The sequence below is a fragment of the Salvelinus sp. IW2-2015 genome, linkage group LG9 (genome assembly GCF_002910315.2).
Source record: "Salvelinus sp. IW2-2015 linkage group LG9, ASM291031v2, whole genome shotgun sequence".
Taxonomy (NCBI): domain Eukaryota; kingdom Metazoa; phylum Chordata; class Actinopteri; order Salmoniformes; family Salmonidae; genus Salvelinus; species Salvelinus sp. IW2-2015.
Window position 1 is genome coordinate 16,048,871 of NC_036849.1, and position 24,675 is coordinate 16,073,545.

At 43.1% G+C, this 24,675-nt stretch overlaps 1 protein-coding gene across 1 annotated transcript in view; it reads right to left on the bottom strand.

Moving 5' to 3' along the window:
- The window catches only part of LOC111968675 (fibroblast growth factor receptor-like 1), a 56,593-nt gene that overhangs the window by 27,031 nt on the left and 4,887 nt on the right, over positions 1 to 24,675 (bottom strand). Inside the window, exon 3 of the mRNA XM_023994450.2 lies at positions 1,307 to 1,579. Within this exon, the coding sequence (XP_023850218.1) occupies positions 1,307 to 1,579 (273 nt within the window). The remainder of the gene's footprint in view (positions 1 to 1,306; positions 1,580 to 24,675) is intronic.

Here is a 24,675-nt window from a genome sequence, read left to right on the forward strand (position 1 = left end):
CTATCATTTGGATAGATTGACTGACTTGATGATTTATACACTGTGCTGCACTGTGCAATCATAGAGATATTTCTGAACTGAGCATGGTTCAATGTAAATCATGTGGGCAACCTGACACTGCAGGTTATTACTATCACAGCGAAGAGTTTACATGACGTAACAGCAATGTACAGTAAAAGAACGTATTATAAGTACAGCCGACAGCCATGACATTGATGAAATACACTCGTGTGAACTTTGACATTCCTCCTCTTGGTGTGTCTATAGTGTATATCTAACCAGGAAAAATCAACAGCTTTGCACTCTTGTTGACATCTCAGTCAACTTCATATTGAACAGGAGCCAAAAAAACTTTGTTAGAATCACATTTCCCAAGATCCGCATCCCGACCCTATGATACTCGCTACACAATGGACATCATTCTCTTTCCCCACTGTTATCCTGATCTGATCTTTTTGATTAGGGTTCTACCCCAAAACAAGGCCAGTGTGAGAAACCATCACAAGACCAGGAAGCAGCTCCTCCGGTCGGCCCCTGCTCTCCCCTCTTCTCCCCTGCAGGAGGCTCTGGACCTAATTAGGCATCTTAGAGTAATTAAACTAAACAGAGCTTTCACGCTCCACTCCTCTCATTCATCACGCTCTACTCAAGCACAGAGCCATCCTACTGTACTGTATGTACAGAGAGAGCAGCACTATGGCCTTAAAGTGGAGGAAGTAGACCAGTGACCAGTAGCTTGACTTGCTGAGAGTTTAAATACTTGACTCTTGCACACCACATCATGTCCTCTTATATGCTTTACGGGGCTTCATAGGTTAATGTTAAGGTGAACATGTGTCTTGTTGGACTATTCCGAATTAAAGAGCCTCTGCTTTAACAAACCAGAGTTTAGCCTGGGGATAGGGAAGAAGTTAAGATCTGCTTGAGTCACCGAGGATGATGCAATATGAAACAACATCCCATGCTGCTGTTGACTTTGGGATTGAGCAGTATAGGATATAACAGATATAAGAGAGTAGGGGACTAACTTCAATCCCCCTTCCTAAATCCCCTTATTTCAGAGCCATGAATCCATGGTGCATGTTATTGTCTTTTAACATCTGCATATCGACACGATCTTGACCTGAGCGGAAGAGTTAAGTGACTGACTTTAAATCACTTCCTCAAAAGATGATGGCAAGTTTTGAGTCATGTACATGGTTTCTGGTAGCGTCATCGTAAAGGTGATTTCACTGTGAATGGTATTACTTGGCAAACAGTAATATACTGTAATGTAGAGCAGACTGCAAGACACCTTTCTACTTACCGATGACAATGAGGGTATAGTTGATATTAACGCTGCCGAAGCCATTGGTGGCTTTGCAGACGTAGGTTCCAGCATCCTCGGCCTCCACCTCCTTGATCTTCAGGCCCAGGCGGAGGATGCGGAAGCGGATCCAGCCGCTGTGGATGTTGCGGCCGTCCTTGGTCCACATGATGAGGGGTGGAGGGTCTCCCTCCACAGGGCATGGTAGCTTGATGGAACTCCCCAGGCGCACTGGCTGTCTGTGGGCCACCCTCTCAGACACCCACGGAGGACCTGGAGCAACACATACAAATTGAGTTGAACCATATGTATGTTCAACAACAGTCTTCATTTAATCTAGACATATAATACAGACTACATTGATATACATCAATAAACCACATATTACTGTAACTCATCTCTAATTTGAACTGATTTGATACCAATTGATCTCTGACTCGGGCTGTATTGAATTAAGCAAAAACCCTTGAATGCTTTTTGGGAAGATGTGGGGGATTATTCATTACCCCTTCTTTCGTCTGATTACTGAGAGATGTTGAAACCAGATTGTAATAATTGGACTAGCCTTGTCATCCATTACAGACAGAGTTGGAGGCTCTGGCTCTGGTTGTGTGTAGCGTGCGGGAGATCAAAGCGCAACGGAGAGGGCAGGGCCACTGTGGGGTGGACAGCAGCCCCGCTCCCTGCTCCTAATTGGCTCAGGTTGGCCTCCTCTGATCTGGTGAAGTGGAGCTGGCTCAGACAACCTGTGATAGTCAAGTTACTTAGGAAGCCTGCACAATTCACCGAGACAGCTTAAAGCAGCAGTAGTGCTGAACCGGACCACAACATAACAGAGAGAAACTGAGCACAGTGAAACAACAGAAATTAGCAGATGAGTAGAGTAAAAAAATGTGGAGAATGCAACGTAATTTAACAAAACAGTTACTGGTCTTAAAATTAGCACTTGGCGTAGTCTGTCTTTCAATACAAATTGTCCGTCTGGTAGCAGTAAAACCTTTGGGAAGGCAGAATAAACAAGACCTCTCTCAACACACACTCAGTCACATTCCAACAGTGCATTTCACACATATGGTAAACAAGCAGTTCATTATAGAGATGGGGGTGTATAGGGAAGGGGGCTGCAGATAACTCCATCTGGGCCTTTATTGGTCATGTTGCTAACAGATGTGGCTCAACTCAACAGCAGGTAAAGGATCTGGAACCCTGGGCTGCCTGGGGGTAGTAACCCTTGGGGGAGGTGGACTTCAGGTTCTGTTCATTGTAATGGTAACAGGCCACTCACAAGTTGTGTGTACCATTTAAAAAAAAACTGCATTATCAACACACTAATCTACGAGACTGCATAAAGTGGACAGTCAAAGGGTGAGTGTACGCTATCCTTTCACTCCACTCTGACTGCTCCATGAGAGACGGTGAACCCTATGCTATGTTAAATCAGTCTTACACACACACACACACGTCCTCCCAGATACGCACATGGAGTGCACAGGCTCTGCCGTCCTCTTTGGCCTTCCTGTTCTGCAGCATGCACAGGAAATTGTAAGTGTCACTGTTTACGTCTGTGGGGAGAACGTGACCACAGTCTTTTTGGGGTTTTCAGCCAGCTCATATCTCACTCCTCTGCTACCAAGAGAGTAGAACAGAGGGACTCAGTGTTCACTCCTCCTCAACAGACTATCTGCTCAGAACCACAGAGAGAGCAAGAGAGAGGTCACAGCACATGGAGGAAATACCCACTGCCCAGCCTGAGTCTCAGCTTCACTAATTCATAAAGCTAATGAGTGTTTATCTAATGCAATCAACTACTTCTAAATGTACAATGACAACAGAGAAGCGACCTTCTACCACAGATTAAATAAATTACTAACTCATTTCTATCAACTAACCAGGCCTATAGCAAACTGTCAAAATGCACTACTTCAGCATTATCAGAACAAAGCCTGAGGGGTCAAGTTTTTCTAACCCCACATTCTCTTTCTTGAGAATGATCTTTTGGAGAAATTTTATTTTCAAAGAGCGCATTGTTTATGCAAGAAGAAGAACAAAGTATTTCTTTAGTGTTGTTAAAGAACTGAAAGCACTCACAAACACTTTTTTGCCCCCCGAAAAAACACGTTGGCTTAATAAACTAGAAGAGGGCTTGGCAGCCACACCAAGTGCGTGGAATGTGCAACAAATGATTTCCTCCCTCTGTCTCTCCTCTTAAAAGCCTTTTGATGTGCTTTGAAAAACAAGACATGAAGAGGTGCTGCAAGTCAAGGCCACCGTCTGAGTAACGTAATAAGTGTTTGTGCTGTATGAATGACCACCATCCTCTCCTCAACAGAAATACTTCTCCTCCTCTATCTCAAGGACAGGTTCTTTTAAAATTGTAGCTGAAATGAAGCCTCAGATTAAATGCTTAGAGACAGAGACCCTCCCTGTGAAGTAAATACTCAATAGGTCCATTGCAGTGACATCGGTTTCTAACTCTGTTACACACTTAGATTCAGTTTGTTCTTTTACATGATCTATGACACACTGCATACTTCAATCTACTCTAACAAAGTCTGTTCATGTCAGTGGAGGAACTCTGTTACTAAGCAGTGGGATGACAAATGGAACTCTGGAAGATTTACATCAAACGGGTCAGCACTTGAGTGTTTACACAACTGGTTTGCGTTATTAGCGTCCCTGTAAATGGAAAGCGATACATATGACCGCATGCATGAGCTTTCCCGTGTTGCCGTAATGGTGAAGGGCCTTATTTTAGCCGAGCTCTGCGTTTAAATGGAATCTTTCATGGTGAGGAAGAGGAGGTCTGGCGACTCACAGAATTAGCTCTGTTTTTCTTTGCTCAATTTGGTGATGGATTATTTTAAGAGAAAGGGGCACATTAAACAAGAGGCATTCTTGTGATTCAGGCTAAATATATCTCTGGTTTCATTAACCGTTTGGAGGGGTTAAGCAACTGTTGATTCAACATGAGGACAGAGCTAGAGAGAAACAGAGGAGGGAATCAGAGAATGAGAAAGAAAGAGGGGAACACACAAGCAGACTGTAGTAGGCTGCCAGGCTTCAGTGATGTTCAGATGGGCTGGCAGCTCTTCCCTCCTTTCTGTTTTCTTCTTCAAAACACCTGTGGATTTGTAATGATGTGTACATGCATTTTTTCCTCTCTACGAGTGCTTTGGTCTTTCTAGTCATCGCAAACAGGTCAATAAAGGAATGACTCCATTGCTGACAGACATTAGAATAGAGAACACCTGGGTCTCAAGAAACCGCACTCGGTGATGCATGCAATACAGTAAACAACACATTTACAGAGCATTCGGAAAGTATTCTAACCCCTTTTTCCACATTTTGTTACGTTACAGCCTTATTCTAAAATGTATTAAATTGTTTTTTTTCCTTCATCAATCTACACACAATACCCCATAATGACAAAGCAAAAATAGTTTTAAAAAAAGTTTTTGCTAATTTATAATAAAAAAATTAAATATCACATTTACTTAAGTATTCAGACCCTTTACTCACTACTTTGTTGAAGCTCCTTTGTCAGCGATTACAGCCTCGAGTCTTCTTGGGTATGGCGCTACAAGCTTGGCACACTTTAATTTGGGGAGTTTCTCCCATTCTTCTCTGCAGATCCTCTCAAGCTCTACCAGGTTGGATGGGGAGCAATGCTGCACAGATCTCGCCAGAGATGTTTGATTGGGTTCAAGTCCGGGCTCTGACTGGAACACTCAAGGACATTCAGAAACTTGTCCCGAAGCCACTCCTGCATTGTCTTGGCTGTGTGCTAGGGGTCATTGTCCTGTTGGAAGGTGAACCTTAGCCACAGTCTGAGGTCCTGAGTGCACTTGAGCAGGTTTTCATCAAGGATCTCTCTGTACTTTGCTCCGTTCATCTTTGCCTTGATCCTGACTAGTCTCCCAGTCCCTGCCACTGAAAAACATCCCCACAGCATGATGCTGCCACCACCATGCTTCACCGTAGGGACTGTGCCAGGTTTCCTCCAGACGTGACGCTTGGCATTCAGGTCAAAGAGTTCCATCTTTGATTCATCAGACCAGAGAATCTTGTTTCTCATGGTCTGAGAGTTCTTTTAGTGCCTTTTGGCAAACTCCAAGAGGGCTGTCATATGCCTTTTACTGAGGAATGGCTTCTGTCTGGCCACTCTAACCCAAAGGCCTGATTGGTGAAGTGCTGCAGAGATGGTTGTCCTTCTGGAAAGTTCTCCCATCTCCACAGAGGAACTCTACAGCTCTGTCAGAGTGACCATCGGGTTCTTGGTTACCTTCCTGACCAATGCCCTTCACTCCTGATTGCTCAGTTTGGTCGAGTGGCCAGCTCTAGGAAGAATCTTGGTGATTACAAACTTCTTTCATTTATGAATTAGGGATGCCACTGTGTTCTGGGGGACCTTCAATGCTGCAAAAAATGTTGGTACCCTTCCCCAGATCTGTGCCTGGAAACAATTCTGTCTCTGAGCTCTACGGACATTTCCTTCAACCTCATGGCTTGGATTTTGCTCTGGTATGCACTGTCAACTGTGGGACCTTATATCGACAGGTGTGTGCTTTCTCAAACCATGTCCAATCAATTGAATTTACCACAGGTGGACTCCAATCAAATTGTATAAACATCTCAAGGATGATCGATGGAAACAGGATGCACCTGAGCAAAATTTCAAGTCTCGTAGCAAAGGGTCTGAATACTTACGTAAATAAGCTATTTCTGTCTTAGTTATTTTATACATTTGCAAACATTTCTAAAAAACAGTTTTTGCTTTGTCATTATAGGGTATTGTGTGTAAATTGCTGAGGAAAATGTTTTATTTAATCCATTTTAGAATAAGGCAGTAACGTAACAAAATGTGGAAAAAGTCAAGGGGTCTGTTTCCGAAGGCAATGTAGGTCTTAGTTGTACCACACTAACACCATGGCTACACAGGTCACGTTTGTGCATGCGCCATAGTGCGCATGTTGATTTTGTCTATCCCCATCATAGACTTAGACATCGCATCAGTGTATCTGTCCCATTATGGTGTCTGTGAGAGCACGGGCAGCACAATTGAGGCCATCTCCATTTTGAAGTAGTCCATTTTCTTCTTCTACTAGAAGGAAATTGTTGGCAAACAAACTGAAAGGGTGTATATAATTAGGTGACTTTTATCAAAATAAGTAGAGTCACAAACAAAAGAGGTGTTGTGCAAATACAGAATGCAACTTCCAAATAAAAATCAGTCTGTAAATATGCCCATATAGTTTCACAAACTATATGTCATGATCCAAAAGCAAATGAGTCACAAATTATGATTTGCAAATTATAATTTTTTCTGTTTAACACAGCATATTTTACAAAAATATTTTTTACTTTGCAAACACAACAGTGGTCAAACATGTTTTCGTGAATATGACTGATTAACTCTTATGACCTGCATCTTACATATTTATTACTTGTATTACATTTGTGAGTTGACTCGCATTTTTGAGTTGCTCCACATATTTGTGAGTTGCGTTTTACAGATCAGTTGTGCAAATGTAATATACAGAATCTAGACTAGGACATCTTCAGTTCTCATACAAATAAGATAAAAATGAATATATTACAATAACTTTTGAAAATGCATCTGTTTTGGTATCCTAGCTTCCTTTCTTGTTTTCATATCTTAATTCCCTCCTAACCTAGCTTGCTTTCCTTGATCCCTTTTGCTTCCTTTCCTCCCCTTCTTTGCTTTCCTAGCTCTCTTTCCTCCTATCCTTTCTTAACTCAATTTTCTTTCCTCCTCGCCTAGCTTCCTTTCCTCCATTCCTTGCGCCCTTTCCTTCCTAGCTTCCTTTCCTCTCATCCTTTCCTTGCTCCCTTTCTTTCCATGACTTTCTCTTCTCTATTCTTTCCTTTCTCCCTTTCCTTCCCCGGCTTCCTCTCCTCCTTTCCTATTTCCCTTTCTTTTCCACCTTTCCTAGCTCCCTTTCATCCTATCCATTTCTAGCTCCATTCCCTAGATTCCTTTCCTTGGTCTTTCCTATCTTCTATTCCTTATTTCCTAGCTGTCTTTCCTCCTATTCTTTCCTAACTATGTTTTCATTCCTCCTATCCTAACTTCCTTTCCTCCTCTAGCTTCCTTTCGTCTCATCCTTTTCTAATTTTCTAGCTTTATTTCCTAATTTCATTGTCCCCTTTCTTTCCCTAACTTCCTTTCCTAGTTTACTTTCCTTTCCTACATTCCTGTCCTTGCTCTCTTTCCTTCCTTTTCTCCCTTTCTTTTCTTTCCTAGCTCCCTTTCCTCCAATCCTTTCCTAACTACATTTAATTTCCTCCTTTCTTAGCTTCCTTTCCTTGGTATTTCCCCATCCTCCATTCCTCTTTTCCTAGCTTCCTTTCCTTGATCCCTTTCCTTCCCTCCTTTGCTATGATAGCTCCTATTCTAACTCTCTTTCCTTTCTTTCTATCATAGCTTCCTATCCTTCTTTCCTTGCTCCCTTTCCTCTCCTCCTTTCCTATATACCAGGGGTGTCAAAGTCAAATGGACGGAGGGCCAAATAAAAAATTTAGCTACAAGCCGAGGGCCGGACTGTTCGAATGTTCATTGAAAAAWTTTTAAATGACGCATATAGTCTAGTGAACCTAATTGAACCTACTGAAAACCTAACAAATATATTCCAATATGATCAGATAAATAAAGCAATATTTTCTTATGGCTCTGTCAGTAATCTTTAATTTTCAACAGACACAAAAGACAAATTTCCTTTATATAAAAATCCCCATAACATGAACATTAAATGAAAGAAACCGGTATTCAAGGCACCATCAGTAGACTATTATTTTTCTGATTTTTCTTTAGGCCCAAACAGATGGCGCTAAAGTTACTTGCGAAAGAGAGAATAAAAAAACAATAATAGCAATTTTCTATCATCCACTCAACTGAAATATTTTTTAAATATAAATTGGATTGAAATACAATAAAATAAGTGCAAAAATCTATTAATCAAAAACAACACTTTGTTTAAGAGAATAACATGCAGTGAAAACAAATATTAAACTTTAACTTTTAAACTTGAACTGAGTAAAAACTCTAAATATGTGATTGCACAGTAATGTTCACTTGTTTGAGGTTGAGGGTGATACTTGGTGGTTCCCATCTTTTCCACAAGTTCATCAATGTTCGGGGTAAGGCTCTGAGCTGAGGAAATCCCAGAATTGAGTGGAGGTGTTCAGCAGTAAGTCGACTCTGTGTGATGTTTTGTTCAGGTTCATCAAAGAAAACAGTTGTTCACACAGTTGTGCTGCCAAACATAGACAACGTTTGAGCAGCTGGATGCGCAGCTGGGGCATTGTGTCGGGGAGGAAACGGGCGAACTCCGCAGCACCCACTGCCGCATATTTTGCCCTCAGTGCATCATTGCATTGGAGGTCAATCAACTCCATTTGGAGGTTGTGTGGTGAGCTTTCCACGTCAACAGCAAATGGGTTACCGAGCAGTTCCAACCTGCTTTTTTGTGCTTCAAAGTCAGCAAATCGGCGTCGAAAGTCAGCGGCAAGCATACCTATTTTATCAGCCAACTGTGCGCTCGGGAACGCACTGTAGAGAGCTTCTCTTTCATGGTCTGGCAGCTGGGAAAGTGGCTCAAATTTTCTTTCCGCATCTGCGTCTCCCACAGCAGTGCGTTTTTTAAATGCCTTCACTGTACTGTACATATCAGAGATGACATGATCCCGACCCTGCAGCTGCAAGTTCATTGCATTCAGATGACTCGTAAGGTCACACAGAAAAGCCATTTCACACAGAAACATTTCGTCTCGGAGTTGTTTGTGTCTTTCCCTTTGCTGTCCAAGAACAGACAATCTCCTCACTCGAGACTCGAAACATCTTTGAAGCACCTTTCCCTGGCTTAGCCATCGCCACCTCTGTCTGTGAAAGGCAAATCACCATGCTCCGTTTCTAACTCCGTCAGAAATGCCTTGAACGGCGGTGATTCAAACCTTTGCTCTGATAAAGTTAACTGTGCGCGTGATGATGCTCATTACATGCCCATTTTCAAGGCTTTACCGCACAACGCTTCCTGGTGTATGATACAATGATAAGCTGTCAGCTCACCTGTCGCGTTTTCCTCTTGATCTTTTCCCGTATCTTCGCCACCAGTCCGCTCCTGTGTCCACACATCGCAGGTGCTCGTCGGTTGGTCAAACCCACGAGTTTTTCCCAAGGCAGCTCCTCCTCATTTACACATCTGACACCTCTTCATACAAATCATGCCCCGTAGTTGTGCATGCATAGGACGTAAAGCCACAAAACTCCTCTGTCACGCTTAGGCTGGAGTCCACTCCGCGGATGAAAATGACAACTGGGCAATGTCAGAAATGTCGGTGTGCTCTCATCCACAGCCAAGGAATATGCAATGAAATCTTTTCCCTTTTTCACAAGCTGCTCTTTTAGATTGATGGACAACTGGTCTACTCTCTCGGCAATGGTGTTTCTGCTCAGACTCACATTTAAAAAGAGTGCCTTTTTTCTGGGCAAACTTCGTCACAAACTTTAATCATGCAGTTTTTGATGAAATCCCCCTCCGTAAATGGCCGGGCTGATTTAGCGATCTCTTCTGCCAAATAAAAACTGGCCTTGACAGCAGCCTGGCCTTGTGATTTGGCTTTTTGAACAGAGCCTGTCGAGATTTGAAGGCTCGTTTTAATTCCCTCTGCCTTTTGTAGCCTTTGTTCCATGTCCATATTCTTGTTTTTGTCCGCGTGTTCTCTTTCATAATGTTCGTCTCAGATTATACTCTTTCAGTACCGCCACACTTTCTCCACACAGAGAGACACAGGTTTTCCAGCTACCTCCGTGAACATATACTTCCGACTCCCACCTTGTTTGAAACCCCCGGTTCTCAGTGTCCACCTTCCGTTTTGCCATTTTTGATGGGTATCTGAAAGTTAATTTTACTGTGATGCTGACGACTGCTGTGCCAATAAATATTGAAATGAAGCAGCCTACTGCTCGGTGCGTCACCGTTGCATTGTGGGAAATGTAGTATTGGTGCGTGTAAAAGATCTGCGGGCTGCCGGCTTGCTGCGGTCTGCGGGCCGGTTCTAATAATAAATCAAGATCATCCCAGGGGCCGTAAAAAACCTTCTCGCGGGCCGGATGTGGCCCGCGGGCCTTGACTCTGACATATGTGCTATATACCTTTCATCCTTTCCTAGCTTCCTTTCCTCCTTTTCTTATGCCATTTCCTTCCCTAACTTCCTTTCCTAGATCCCTTTCCTTCTTTCCCAGCTTCCTTTCCTCCTACTACAGTAGTGACTTTGGGAATTCTATAATACTACTATTACAGTGAACATAACAGTAGCAGCAAATCAGGGGCCCTATGGTAGTGTCCACCCTAAGATTGGAAGGGTGGGGGTTCGATCCCTGGTCGAGTCATACCAACCAAAGACATTTGATCTGATGCCTGGCTTTTTGGCATTCAGCATTAAAGGGGAAGTTCGCCAATTTGTACATGTAGATTGGTTTTTACTCTTTCTGTGATTGTAGTTGATCCCCAAAACCTTTTTTTAAATATTTTGTTTAATTATAGGGAAAATTTTGCTGAGTGATCACTTGCCATTGTCTACAATGCATTATGAAAATGTGTTTAAAGCATGTAACAAAATGCTCCAAAACTCTCCAAACCAACTCAAACCATCCCATTATGAATTATTTTTTTATTTTCCATTGAAGTTAAGGAAAGAAAGGAAACAAGGAAAAAGACAGCTAGGAAATGAGGAAAGGAAAGGAAGCTAGGAAATGAAAAGAAGGAAATAAGTTAAGGAAAGAAAGGGACAAAGGAAATGTTGAAATAAAGCTACAAAATGACCTAGAAAAGGAAGAGAGGAAAGATAGGAAAGGATAGGCGGAAAGATAGTTAGGAAAGGTTAGGATGAAAGAGAGCTAGAAAAGCAAAGGAGGGAAGGGGAGGAAAAGAAGGAAAAGGATCAAGGAAGGGAAGCTAGGAAAGAAGGAATGGAAGATAGGATAGACCAATGAATGGAAGCTAGGAAAGGGAGATAGGAAATGATAGGAGGAAAGGGAGCTAGGAAAGAAGGAAAGGAGGAAAGGGAAGCAATGATGATATAGATGTTCTTCTTCTTTGTTTTTATGTTTTATTATCTCGCTGCTATAGTGTGTTCAACCATGTTGGATCTTGCCTAGCCATCTTGTCTCAAGAGTACCACAATGGAAATAAGTCCCAGACTTTATTGTGTGTTATCCTTGATGATTTTACTCACTTGTTTTTGAAAATGGTCAAATTAATAAACTAAACAACAACAAAAATAGGAAAGGAATAGAGGAGAGGAAGCCAGGGAAGGAAAGGGAGCAAGTAAAGGATGAGAGGAAAGGAAGCTAGGAAGGAAAGGGAGTAAGGAATGGAAGAAAGGAAGCTAGGCTAGAAGGAAAGGTAAGGGAGTTAGAAAAGGATAGGATATCTGGCCTATGATGGTCATAATGCTTCTTGACAGTGCCATAAAGTGTATATTCTACAAGTTATTAATAAATGGGGTAAAAAAAAACATGATTGTAAAGAATTCATTACAACAATGAACCAAGGATTTAAGAAACAAACTTTCAAATAAAAGGAAACTTCTCGGCAGGGAAACAAAAAAATAAAAAATAAAAGTGGGTTTTGACACTCTTATATAGGTGTCATAACCAGCCATAAACTAATGCAAAACATGTCACAACAGGTTTAAATATATGACAGTGTTTTGACCATATTATGACAGGTTAAGACAAGTTATGTCAGGTGCATGACCATGTCATAATGTGTTATGACACTAGGTGTCAAGTAAAGTGTTACCCATTAGGTGTGTAACTCATTAGGGCGTCCTCCCGCGTTGCTCAGAATGACAGAAAACACATTTAGATTATGGTAATTAATTTTAACGAAACATGCAACTCCTGTAATGAAGCAGTCAATAAAATGTCATTGTCAAACATTTCCCAAAATGAAATTCGTGGGGAAAAGAGAAAACACCATTTTAAACAGCGAACCTGATGCAAGCAGTATATGAAAGAGATGAAAATATTCTTTAGACATTTAGAAAGAGGGTGAATCTAAAGATGCAACAACTAGGATGGGTTGCTAATATGACTAGGATTGTGCATTTGGCTTCTGGACAAGGAAAGAAAGTTGATATGAAAACCAGTAGAACAGAAGAAAAATGGCATTTGAGAAAGTCTTTCATAGGCAGCGCGCGTGGCAAAAGCCCTAGCTGATTATTGAGTTGCGACTGTCAGTGGAAAAACCTCTCAAATATGTGTGAAGATAATGTGTCTTGAGTATCATTTAAAATGTTGAGACAATTAGAAGGGGAGGGGTGTGTGGCGAAGTCTATAGGCGCGTCTCTCTCCAGAATGCTTGTTCTCAGCTCTCCAGAATCCACTCAGATGTCTCCTGCCAATTCTCCCGTTTTCATTGTTTCATGTGAATTGTTTGCCCTTTGATTGTTTATTTGGATCAATTCACAGTGATGTATGTCACCAGTAGTACATGTACCGTCAATCCCCGTAATTTGGTTACATTAATTTATGTTAATGCATTGTATTACTAATTAGGCCCACAGTCATTTACCATTCTCATTCTTGGAGTGGAAACGTTGTTCACAACCTGCTACACTTGTGAGAAACAAATGTTGATTTATATCATAACCATCATTTACCAATTGTCAATTTGTTCGTTGTCTTTTATTAGGAGTGCTCCATGTGAGCAATGAGCATGGGTCTGGTTGTTAATGTTAAGCGAGTGCACGCTCCTGAGCATTAATAGAAGTAGCCATAGCCGCGAGCAGCACCCCGTGAAAATGCAGAATAAAAAATAAATATTCATAAAACAAACTATATTATTTTGTTGAAAGAAATATTTTTCGACAAAAGTATTGCACAGGGCCGTTACTAGTATTATCAGAGTGATATTGACGTATGTAGCACGAGCAACAACAAAAAAATCCAGTATCTGCTTTGGCGAAGAAGGTAGTTGTATAATTAAGAACAGTACAGTATCTTGCAGGATTCAATAGTTGGAATTGTAAGAGTTGTTGCCCCGTCCCTTTCTCTGCAATTGTCATTCTAATGAATCCAGAAAGAACAAAACCCTGTCTTCAAACATTTACATCAGAAGGTGAAAAGTTATGAGCAAAGACACAAAACATCCACATCAAATTAAATATGTTTCATGACCAAGCAACCACTTTTTGTGCAGTATTAATTGACCATCCTTACAAACAACTTAATGTAAATGTACATTACTATATTGTACATAGGCTGGTCATCTAGGTTTGTACCTGTAGACTTTCCGTCAGCATAAAAAACAACAACACACAGTACAGTAATTTAGTACATTGAGACATCAAGTGGTTTGTGATGATGTGATGTGTCTCAGTTGGCAGAGCATGGAGCTTGTAATGCTAGGCTTGTGAGTTCGATTCCCACGGGGGACCAGTACAGAAAAAGTATGAACATGTAAGTTGCTCTGGATAAGACAGGAAACTCTGAGGGCCTGGAATAGGCTAGTTGATACAATGTTACAAGTTCGCTAGAGACAGCTTCATGCCAGATCCAGTTGATTGATTAGATACAATGTTGCATTTCACAAGTGATAGTTTAAGTCAAGACAGATAGAAAGGGAGGCAGACAGGCTGAGTAGAGAGATGCATATGATTGAAAGAACCAGCATTTTAATCAGTATTCGCTATTTTAATTAGTTGACAATGGAAGTTTTATAGGCCAACGGCTGCATTGGTAAATGATCATGGTGTATCAATGTGTCCATATGGCAGAAGCTGGTGCTCTCACATTAATTGAATTTTAACTTTGATATTTTTATCATTTTAATTCAGATTTTTATGATTAACCACGTGACAATGATTTTGAGAAACGAAAACGTTATTATTTAAATGAAACTGTTCCACAAAAATGCACATATGAAAATCAAATACTAGGATACATTGTAGACTACAATATGCTTCCCGAAACTTGAAACTCGTGTGCTGCCTGTTTAGATTTATAAAATAATAAAATAAATAACAACTTTCTATGGTCTTATTTTCAAGCAAGGTAAGACATGCTTCATAATATGAAGTAAAACATTCAGGCTTCAAACAATCAAGTATGTTTTCAAATGACATACTGCCTCCTGCACACATTGTAAAGTGTTGGGTGATGGCTGATAGCACAGTTTTTTCTCACGGTCAATTTGGCCAGCAATAATTTTATTTATCTGGTTTTCATTTTTTTATGGGAAACCCTGACAAAGGCCACTCACAAACACGTGGAGCAACTCACAAATGTAAAGCAAGTCACAAATATGTCAAACGCAGGTCACAAACGTAATCTGTGGAGCCACAAATGTTGTTATATTCACAAAAACATATTTGACCCCTGTTGTGTTTACAAAGTAAGAAATATGTTTGTAAAATGTGCTGTGTTAGCCAGAAAAAAACGGTCTTGCATTTATTTTGCTAAACATTTGTTTTTGTTAAAGATTACTCATTTGTTTTTGGATCATGACGTATGTTTGTGAAACTATATGAGCAACAAAACCGACGTGTGCAGAACTATGGGGCAAAACAGACTGGTTAACTTAGATTTTTGAAAACATGTAAACTATATTTAATCTCTGAATGTTTATTGAAAACATAAATACATTTGCACAATGAGCTCTTGTTGTCTCTCAAATACATCATTACAGTTGTTGATTCACTAGATAACGAATTGTAGACATATTAGCATAGACATGACATGAGTCAAAACCCCTCAAAAAAAGACATGGTATCAATAACATTATAAACTGGGGGGGTTCGAGCCGTCAATGCTGATTGGCTGACAGCCGTGGTATATCAGACCATATAACATGGGTATGACAGAACATTTATTTTGACTGCTCTAATTACGTTGGTAACCAGTTTATAACAGCAATAAGGCACCTCAGGGGTTTGGGATATGTGGCAAATATACCACGGCTAAGGTCTGTGTCCAGGTACTCAGCGCTGCGCATAAGAACAGCCTTTAGCCGTGATATATTGGCCATATTCCACACCCCCTCGGGCCTTATTGCTTAAATATACAACTAGCTGAAATGAGACACCTATGATTCCCTCTTGTCATTGTGGCTAGCTATTTGACCGTTCAGAATCATAACACCCCACGGCCTTCATCATCGATGCTTTCGCATAATTGTCATGACGTTGTCAGCCAACCCATCTATAGGAAGTCCCACCCAGTTGACTTCTTCAAAATGGTGAAAGTCCTCAATGGCGCAGCCCATGCTAAAATAGGTTTTTGATACTAGAGTCCTCTGTCTATCTCCATGATTCCCACCAGACTCGATCATGACAGGTTAAATTACAAAAAACTGTGAGCCAACTATGTTAATTTGGGGACAGCTCTAAACACACATGAAACATTCATGAATGAGCTAGATAGCTGTTGCTAGCAGTTTGCCCTGGGAGATTAACATTGATTGGGTTGTTATTTTACCTGATCACGCATATATGGTCCCCTTTTTAGCTGGTTCTTTGTAGAATTTTGACCCGGATCATATAAATATCATGTGTTTCTATACTTCTGACGATTAATTCACAGATAAAAAGGGAAACCTAGTTAGTTTTTAGTTAGTTATCCTTGATTAATATCTCCTCGTTCATTTTTTCAAACAACCACGTGAGTTTGTATCTTCCTGATATGCAATAGGGGACTTGTGGAGCTTCTCAAATAGAACCAAGTTCTATTTTAGCGCTTGGCTATGCAGATGCTAGTTCACGCACGCTAGCAGTGTGGGGGAAATTATTGAATAACATGCATGTGTACATTTATTTTGAAGACTCGCGCACCAAACGTGGCCGGTGTGGGTTGCATGTAACTCACCCACTCATAACAGTATTTGCTCTCCATCTCACCAGAGAACCCATGTTTTCTCTCATTTCTAACAGTCCAATGCCAAAACCATGAACCATTGACACATTTGGATGAGATCAAATATTTTGGCTCTAGCAAGACATTGTTCAGTAACCCTGATCCAGCTTTACTCTCACCAATCTTAGCTTTAACCATTTGAAAGTAGCAAACCACTCTTGTTCTGGATCAGTGCAACTTCTTGTCCCACCAGTGAGTGGGAAGTCCTCAGTACTGCTTGTCTGTTTCCTTAGTGAAGCGTACCAGTCTCCAGACAGACGCAGGCATCAGTCTTCACTAACTGCCCAGCGGCAGGAAATCAGTGTTTAATGGAACCTGTAGTTCCAGGGAAACATCATCCTACTGTCCATCTCTTAAAACATTAGGCAAACTTTAATATTACAACAAACAGAATGGATGGCAAAAGAGAACCAGTGGGATAGTATGTTACCCACAAATAGTCTGTCAAAGCCAGCCAAAACAGGACGAGGAAGAAAGGTGGATGTGAAAGAAGAAAATACATGAAAACAAGAAACCGAACCCAGGACCAGAGACTTTACTTGAGACTTGAGAGGTTGAGTAGAGAGGGAAGGTGAGGCAGTCAACATGGCATGGGGAGTGTGTGAAAGACCATAGCTTCTGTTCTGAGACCACTGCTGCGCCGGGCTATACATTTCACAAGCACAGATAACAATCACTCTGAGAAAGAGCCATCCTGGCGACTAAAGAATAGAGGCGGGGGAGGGGGACAGCGATAGGGTAAAAGTGGGAGGACAGAGGGAGAGAAGGTGCTCTGACAGCAGTTGGGCAGCGGAGGGTAAAGAATGCTGTCTTTTCTTACCACCTCAGACGTCCTGCCCAACAACTTCACCTCGTCTGGTAGTCAATACCTTTTTTTTCTCCTCTCGCCTTTCCAATCAATAGATAAGAGCAGGGTAAGACCAGACCAGACCAGGGGGGACAATGAGGCTTTCTTTGGCACCATCTGATGTGGGCTGAATAGCCATGGCTACAGTGGTGGGAATGGCAAGAGAGTAAGAGCTATTGGGTGACATGAGACCATGGAGAGAAAGCGCAAAAGAGAGAAAGAGGGAGGCAGTGAACAAGAGGGATGGAGAAAGAATGAGATGCTCCTGCCAATCTATGTTTTCAATGTTAATTAATTGAAATATAACTGCTGCCACTTCAAAGCAGAGAGGAAGCTGGTTTTGACAGTGATTACGACAAACACCAGTGGATCTGCCTCCGCTTCCTCTCCTAATGGCCCCATGCAGAACAATGGGCTCCTGCAGGCTCCATCAAATGAACAGGAAGAAAGGCAGAAATTACTCATAAAGTGTCATAAAGCTTCTGGAAACGTCTCCATCACGCGGTCTACCCCTAACAGCCCCTACTGTGGAGCCTTTGAACTCTGAGCTGCTATATTTCATTAGGCTTGAATTCCTTCTACCAGCCTCAGCTCCTGCTGAGGGGTGTGTGCATGTATGCTGGAGTCTGTGCTGCAACAACCACAGGACCAAGAACATCATAATCGCATATCCACTTTGTCATCCTCTCTGAGTGACTGTAGAAATTCATGAGAACCATGTATCAATACAAATAATTGGTGCTATATAGCTTTTAACTGGTTAATTTGAAAAAGCATGCGTTGAGTGCCGGAACAAATTGAAATGCCAACCCCTTTGCACATTACCATACGTTGCTGTTGTACTGAAGATCTGTAATGTAACATAGAGCACATTTGTTCATGGACATTGGTTTGCTGCTCCTCTCGAGTGTGTGTAAAGTCCTCGTCTTTCATGCAGCCTTATCTCAGTCCATTAGGCCACGGCATGGTGCACACACAGGAGCAGAGAGTGTGCTTAGGGGCACTAATCAGGAGAGAGGGAAGGAGGGAGCGGAAGGGAGGGGGATAAGGGCAAGAGATGGGTAAAGATAGGAAGAGAATGGAGGGCAGTGATATATAGGGTCACAGAGGGGGAGTTAAATAGGGAGAGAGAGAAAGTTAGAAAGAGAGGAGTAGGGTGAAGGTTAAAGCAAGAGAGAGGTTGATTTAGAGAGTGGCAGAGAGCAGAGGCAAATATGACAGTGAGGCCTCCTTTAACACACAGCTTGTAGGGACTCGGTAGAGGAGATTTGGAGGGAGTGAAGGGGATTAGGAGGGTCCAGGCGGCAGTAACCAGGAATCTCAACAATCTCACACCCAGCTTCCCGCACCCTACCCTGATCTGGGCTCAGCCTGGACTGGTCTGGGCATATGACACAACAAAACCTAAAAACCTTTTCTCTCTCTCTGCTCTTGCTTGTATGGGGGGACAGTAGAGGGAATATGTGCACCTGTTTCTTGCTATCCTTATCATACGATTGGAGAAAAGCGAAGCACATACAGTAGAATGAATGTGGACACGCACACAGGTTTGGAGGCAATATAGAGCCATTCATTTGCACGTCAGTCTGTCTACTTCACATACTGTACCACAGTGGGTTAAAGATTAAACCACTCACTAGATTAGGGTTTAACTAATACTCCTTCCTCCTCAGAAATCAGTCTGCCTGCTCTCTTCCCTTCGCTAGCTACAGGGTCTGTATTCTCTGGTGCTTCATGGGCCCTGACAGTCAACAGTGAGGGTGTCTCCATCTGTGTACTCTACCACTCCTTGCACCCCCCTCCTCCTCCTCTCCTGCATTCCAACGTGGATCTCAAGCATGGCCAACACTATTTAATCTGCAGTCAACTGATTGGGCCTCTTGGTTAGGTCATAGTCCTCTCCTGCTTTATCATCAAGTCAACTTCCCGAGAGCTATATAGAGATAAAGATCTGTATACATGCCTCTGTGCTTCTCTAACTACTAGAAGACTACAAGTTCACTGACCACTAAGCATTAGGCCTGTCTAGTAAACAAGACATGCTGTCAACAGCAGCACCAGCAGTGTGTATCTGAGTCTGTATCTGAGGTCAGAGGGGGCCCAGAGAGGATCTGTGTGTGGTGACCCATACTGTACCCTGTCTCTGTCTGTGTGCCCCTCCATTACCCATACTGTACCCTGTCTCTGTCTGTGTGACCTCCATTACCCATACTGTACCTGTCTCTGTCTGTGTGCCCCTCCATTACATACTGTACCCTGTCTCTGTCTGTGTGCCCCTCATTACCCATACTTGTACCCTGTCCTCTGTCTTTGTCCCCTCCATTACCTACTGTACCTGTCTCTGTCTGTGTGCCCTCCATTACCCAATACTGTACCCTGTCTCTGTCTGTGGTGCCCCTCCATTACCATACTGTCCCTGTCTCTGTCTGTGTGCCCCTCCATTACCCATACTGTACCCTGTCTCTGTCTCTGGTGCCCTCCATTACCCATGTACCCTGTCCTCTGTCTGTGTGCCCTCCATTACCATACTGTACCCTTGTCTCTGTCTGTGTGCCCCTCCATTACCATACTGTAACCCTGTCTCTGTCTGTGTGCCCTCCATTACCCATACTGTACCCTGTCTCTGTCTTGTGCCCTCCATTACCTATGTCCCTGTCTCTGTCTGTGTGCCCCTCCATTACCTACTGTACCTGTCTCTGTCTGTGTGCCCCTCATTACCATACTGTACTGTCTCTGTCTGTGTGCCCTCCATTACCATACTGTCCCTGTCTTGTCTGTTGCCCCTCCATTACCCATCTGTACCCTGTCTGTCTGTGTGCCCCTCCATTACCATACTGTACCCTGTCTCTGTCTGTGGCCCTCCATTACCCATACTGTACCCTGTCTCTTGTCTGGTGTGCCCTCCATTACCATACTGTACCCTGTCTCTGTCGGTATGCCCCTCCATTACCCATACTGTACCTGTCTCTGTCTGTGTGCCCTCCATTACCATACTGTACCTGTCTCTGTCGTATGCCCTCCATTACCATACTGTACCCTGTCTCTGTCTGTATGCCCCTCCATTACCATACTGTACCCTGTCTCTGTCGGTATGCCCTCCATTACCCATACTGTACCTGTCTCTGTCTGTGTGCCCTCCATTACCCATACTGTACCTGTTCTTGTCTGTATGCCCTCCATTACCATACTGTACCCTGTCTCTGTCGGTATGCCCTCCATTACCCATACTGTACCCTGTCTCTGTCGTATGCCCCTCCATTACCCATACTGTACCTGTTCTGTCTGTGTGCCCCTCCATTACCCATACTGTACCTGTCTCTGTCTGTTGCCCCTCCATTACCATACTGTACCCTGTCTCTGTCTGTGTGCCCCTCCATTACCCATACTGTACCCTGTCCTTGTCTGTGTCCTCATTACCATACTGTACCCTGTCTTGTCTGTGTGCCCCTCCATTACCATACTGGTTCCTGTCTCTGTCTGTGTGCCCTCCATTACCATACTGTACCTGTTCTGTCTGTGTGCCCTCATTACCATACTGTACCTGTCCTCTGTGGTGCCCCTCCATTACCCATACTGTACTGTCTCTGTCGGTATGCCCCTCCATTACCCATACTGTACCCTGTCTCTGTCGGTATGCCCCTCCATTACCCATACTGGTAACCTGTTCTCTGTCGGTATGCCCCTCCATTACCCAACTGTCCCTGTCTCTGTCTGTGTGCCCCTCCATTACCATACTGTCCTGTCTCTGTCCGGTATGCCCTCCATTACCCATACTGTACCTGTCTCTGTCGGTATGCCCCTCCATTACCATACTGTACCTGTCTCTGTCGGTATCCCCTCCATTACCATACTGTACACCTGTCTCTGTGGTATGCCCTCCATTACCCATACTGTACCCTGTCTCTGTCGGTATGCCCTCCATTACCCATACTGTACCCTGTCTCTGTCGGTATGCCTCCATTACCCCATACTGTACCCTGTCTCTGTCGGTATGCCCCTCCATTACCCATACTGTACCTGTTCTGTGGTATGCCCTCCATTACCCATCACTGTACCCTGTCTCTGTCGTATGCCCCTCCATTACCCATACTGTACCCTGTCTCTGTCGTTTGCTCCATTACCCATACTGTACCCTGTCTCTGGGTCGTATGCCCCTCCATACCCATACTGTACCTGTCTGTCGGTATGCCCTCCATTACCATACTGTACCCTGTCTCTGTCGTATGGCCCTCCATTACCCATACTGTACCCTGTCTCTGTCGGTATGCCCCTCCATTACCCATACTGTACCCTGTCTCTGTCTGTGTGCCCCTGTCTGTGTGCCCCTCCATTAGCTGGCCCAGCAGGAACCCTACACCACTGTTACTGTACGCTCTGAGCATCACCAAATCCTCCACATGACACACTAATGCGTTTTACACCAGCGCCTTTGTCAACCAGACCTTTTCACAGAGAGAGCCAATGACAGAATGAGATGTAGCAGCCATGCCTGGGTAGAAAGAGACGAGACAGAGGGAGATGGTGAAGGGGAGAGAGACAGACAGAGGGGGTGGGGGTGTTGGCAAAGCTCCTACTGACAGCTATGGGGCCTCTTGACAATTCAGGAATATTGTCTGAAATCAATCTGTCATTGTGGAGTTGCTGTGCCTGTCATTACCAGGAGGTACCCGGCCTTTCACAGTGACAGTGTTCCCCGCTTTACCGGTTCACCTTACAAGTCCGACCACAAAGGTCACTCCGCTCTATACATCTCTGTTTGTCTGTATGTCTCTATCTCTCTCTTTAGTCCTTCATTCACCAACCTCACACATGGAGTCACACGGTCCCTTTACCAAAGTGACCTGCAGACATACATTTGCAAAGTGAACGTGCTACACAAAACAGTAGCTATCTTAGATATACTGTACTGACGGACACAGAAAACACACACCAGCACAACAAAGTCAGCTATAGATACATTTAAGAATGGAAGGAATCCTCCAAAACATCCTTGAATCTCCATGTGTATGCTAGTCCCCCTTCCCCCACCCAAGTGCATCCTGGCCCAAAGCTGGAGCCCAAACTCACATCCCTGTGCATGAGGAAATCAAATCAGTTTCACTACATGGTGCAGAAATTCCAGTCTGGGACAGCAATAGCCCAACTATAAAATATGACAGATCATACTTTCAGCTTCTGAACCATTTTTACTCTTCTGTCCCCAGCCTCCTTAAGTCTTCAAGTTAAAAGTGGGGAATATTTTTCCATTCTTTGTAAACTATTAATCTATGGGTCTGTGGATCCCTTGTGTATATAAAGTTCACGGGAAAAAAAGTTCCTTACTTTTGGATCCTGAAAGTGATTGACATTGAAAATAAAGAATGTCAACCCAATTACAGTAGTAGGGTGATCTTTGGCATTGTTTCAAATTCCACTCCCACAGTCTCCACCATCAGAACTCAATTTCTGACATAATACAACAACATTCCCCAATTCCCAAAGGCTATCCTAAACAATGCCTATTCCGTTTGACAGAAATAGTGCATACAGAATAGAAAAATTGTGAGAATTCTGAGTGAAAAGGCAGAAAGTCATGTGGGGTCTCATTGATGCCGATCGCAAAGGGGGATGTTGATCAGAGCGGTGGGTTATGGTGGAGGCTGTGGAGGCCTTATTCAGCCCTCGTTATCCCTGCTATCCCTTGGCTATGCTTTCTTCAGACCCAGCCAGGCATCGCTGTTGCCACCATAACTTTCAATCAACCTTTTAACTGCAGAACAAAAAGCATTGAAGGGGAGGCAGGGGAGAGGTTGGAGGGAAGGAGTCAGTACTGCTGGTGATTTCCAATGACTACCTCAGAGAGGAGAGAAACATTTGCAATGGATATGCCAGTGATTTGAAGTTCTGATAACTGATGATAGGAGAAAATAAAACATCAACTAAAGACGATTGTGGCAAGTTCAACATACAAGAGTACAAGATGAGCAAGATACTGTTTAAAACATACCCTTATTCTATCATAGAGCGCCATGTGTACTTTACTTGTCTAAAGAAAGGGAGAAAGGAAATGGGCATGGAAAGGGGGAAAGAGAGGGAGGGAGACCCAAGGCCTCATCATAAATCTACACGCTAACATCTACAGGAAAACAAGACTGACCGTCTCCTGTTGAGGGGTGAGAGGAGTGGGCTTCAGATTCTCAACGTTTCGTTTGTTCAGTGACTGAGAGAACAGCTGTGAAACACGGAGGGGAGTGGGGGCTCTCGGCTGCTCTCCGCTGCTCGAAAGAAAAGAGAAAATATAAGGGAGAGGAGAGAGCTGTGGAAGAGGAGGGGAGTGGGCCAGAGAGGCTGAAAAAGAAGAGGTTGCGCAAGATAAACATTTCCCACTGCGTAGCTGAAATGTTATTGTAAGGTCACTTGTAAGGGTCCAACAGTGCGGCCCCTAACACCCACCTCCACGCTCCGTCCCAACGACTACGGCCCATCTTAAATAAAGGTGAAATAAAGGTGAAATAATAGTGTAACACAGCAGCCCTGTGCTCCAGAGCTACAGGGAAATATGCAGCTGGAGCTTGGACCTCTTATTGTTTGTTATAGTGACACTATGACATTACATAACAGCTTGGAGACAGGTGGGTGCAGGATTTAAAGGTGCAATATGCAGAAATCGCTCTGCCATTTCTTGGATGATAAAATTCTAATAGTTTGTCTAATTTCAGTTTATGTAACAAAAAAAAGAAATATATTTTCCAATACCAAAAACCAAAACTTTAAAACGGGAGGCATAGAAATAGTGCACATAGAACAAATCGACCACTTCATAGACTTGCATTCAATGAGAATGACAGATCTATAACTCACATATCTATGTGAATTTGGTCAGGTTGCCCAAAAAGTTACATACTGCAGCTTTGAGATATATCCCTCAATAGTTTGAATATTTATTGTTCATCTCAAACAATCAAATCAAAAACACATGCAGGTGATTACCATTTGAATGATGACACGTCAACCAGACCAGCTCTCTGGCCCATTGTAAAGGATTCTATGAGATCCTTGTGGGTTAAGTAGGGCACCATGAATCCATGTGTCTGTCTATCACCCCATTTACTCAGAGGGGACAGAGTGTGTGGCTTAAAGACACTGCCACCCGGAGCCAAGCGGCAAAACAAACTCATGATCGCTGTAGGTCTACATAGACAAATCCTCATGACTGGCAGATTATAAACAATCCTATTCACACTTCATTCTCCCCCTTTCCATACAGCTGAGCATGACAACAGTGAATGGGAGCAGACAATGTGTAAATAGTTGAGATTCCATCAGAATGCTAATTAGAGTGCCCATTAGGCTCAGTCAAAGCTGGCAGTGTTGCTCACACAGATTATGGCCCACTAAAGTAAACAACAATTGACCTCCATTATGGCTACTTATCACAGCTTCCCTCATCACCATGTACAGCCCTCTCCTCTCTTTGGGGTGAAGTCTAACACCTTCCTCTTCCAGGTCCCTTCCTAGACTTCCTCTCCCTTCCATAGATTTGCCAGGAGCTGCAGTGTGTGACGGTAGTAATGATAGATGCAGCTGTATTTGTTATCATAGTAAACG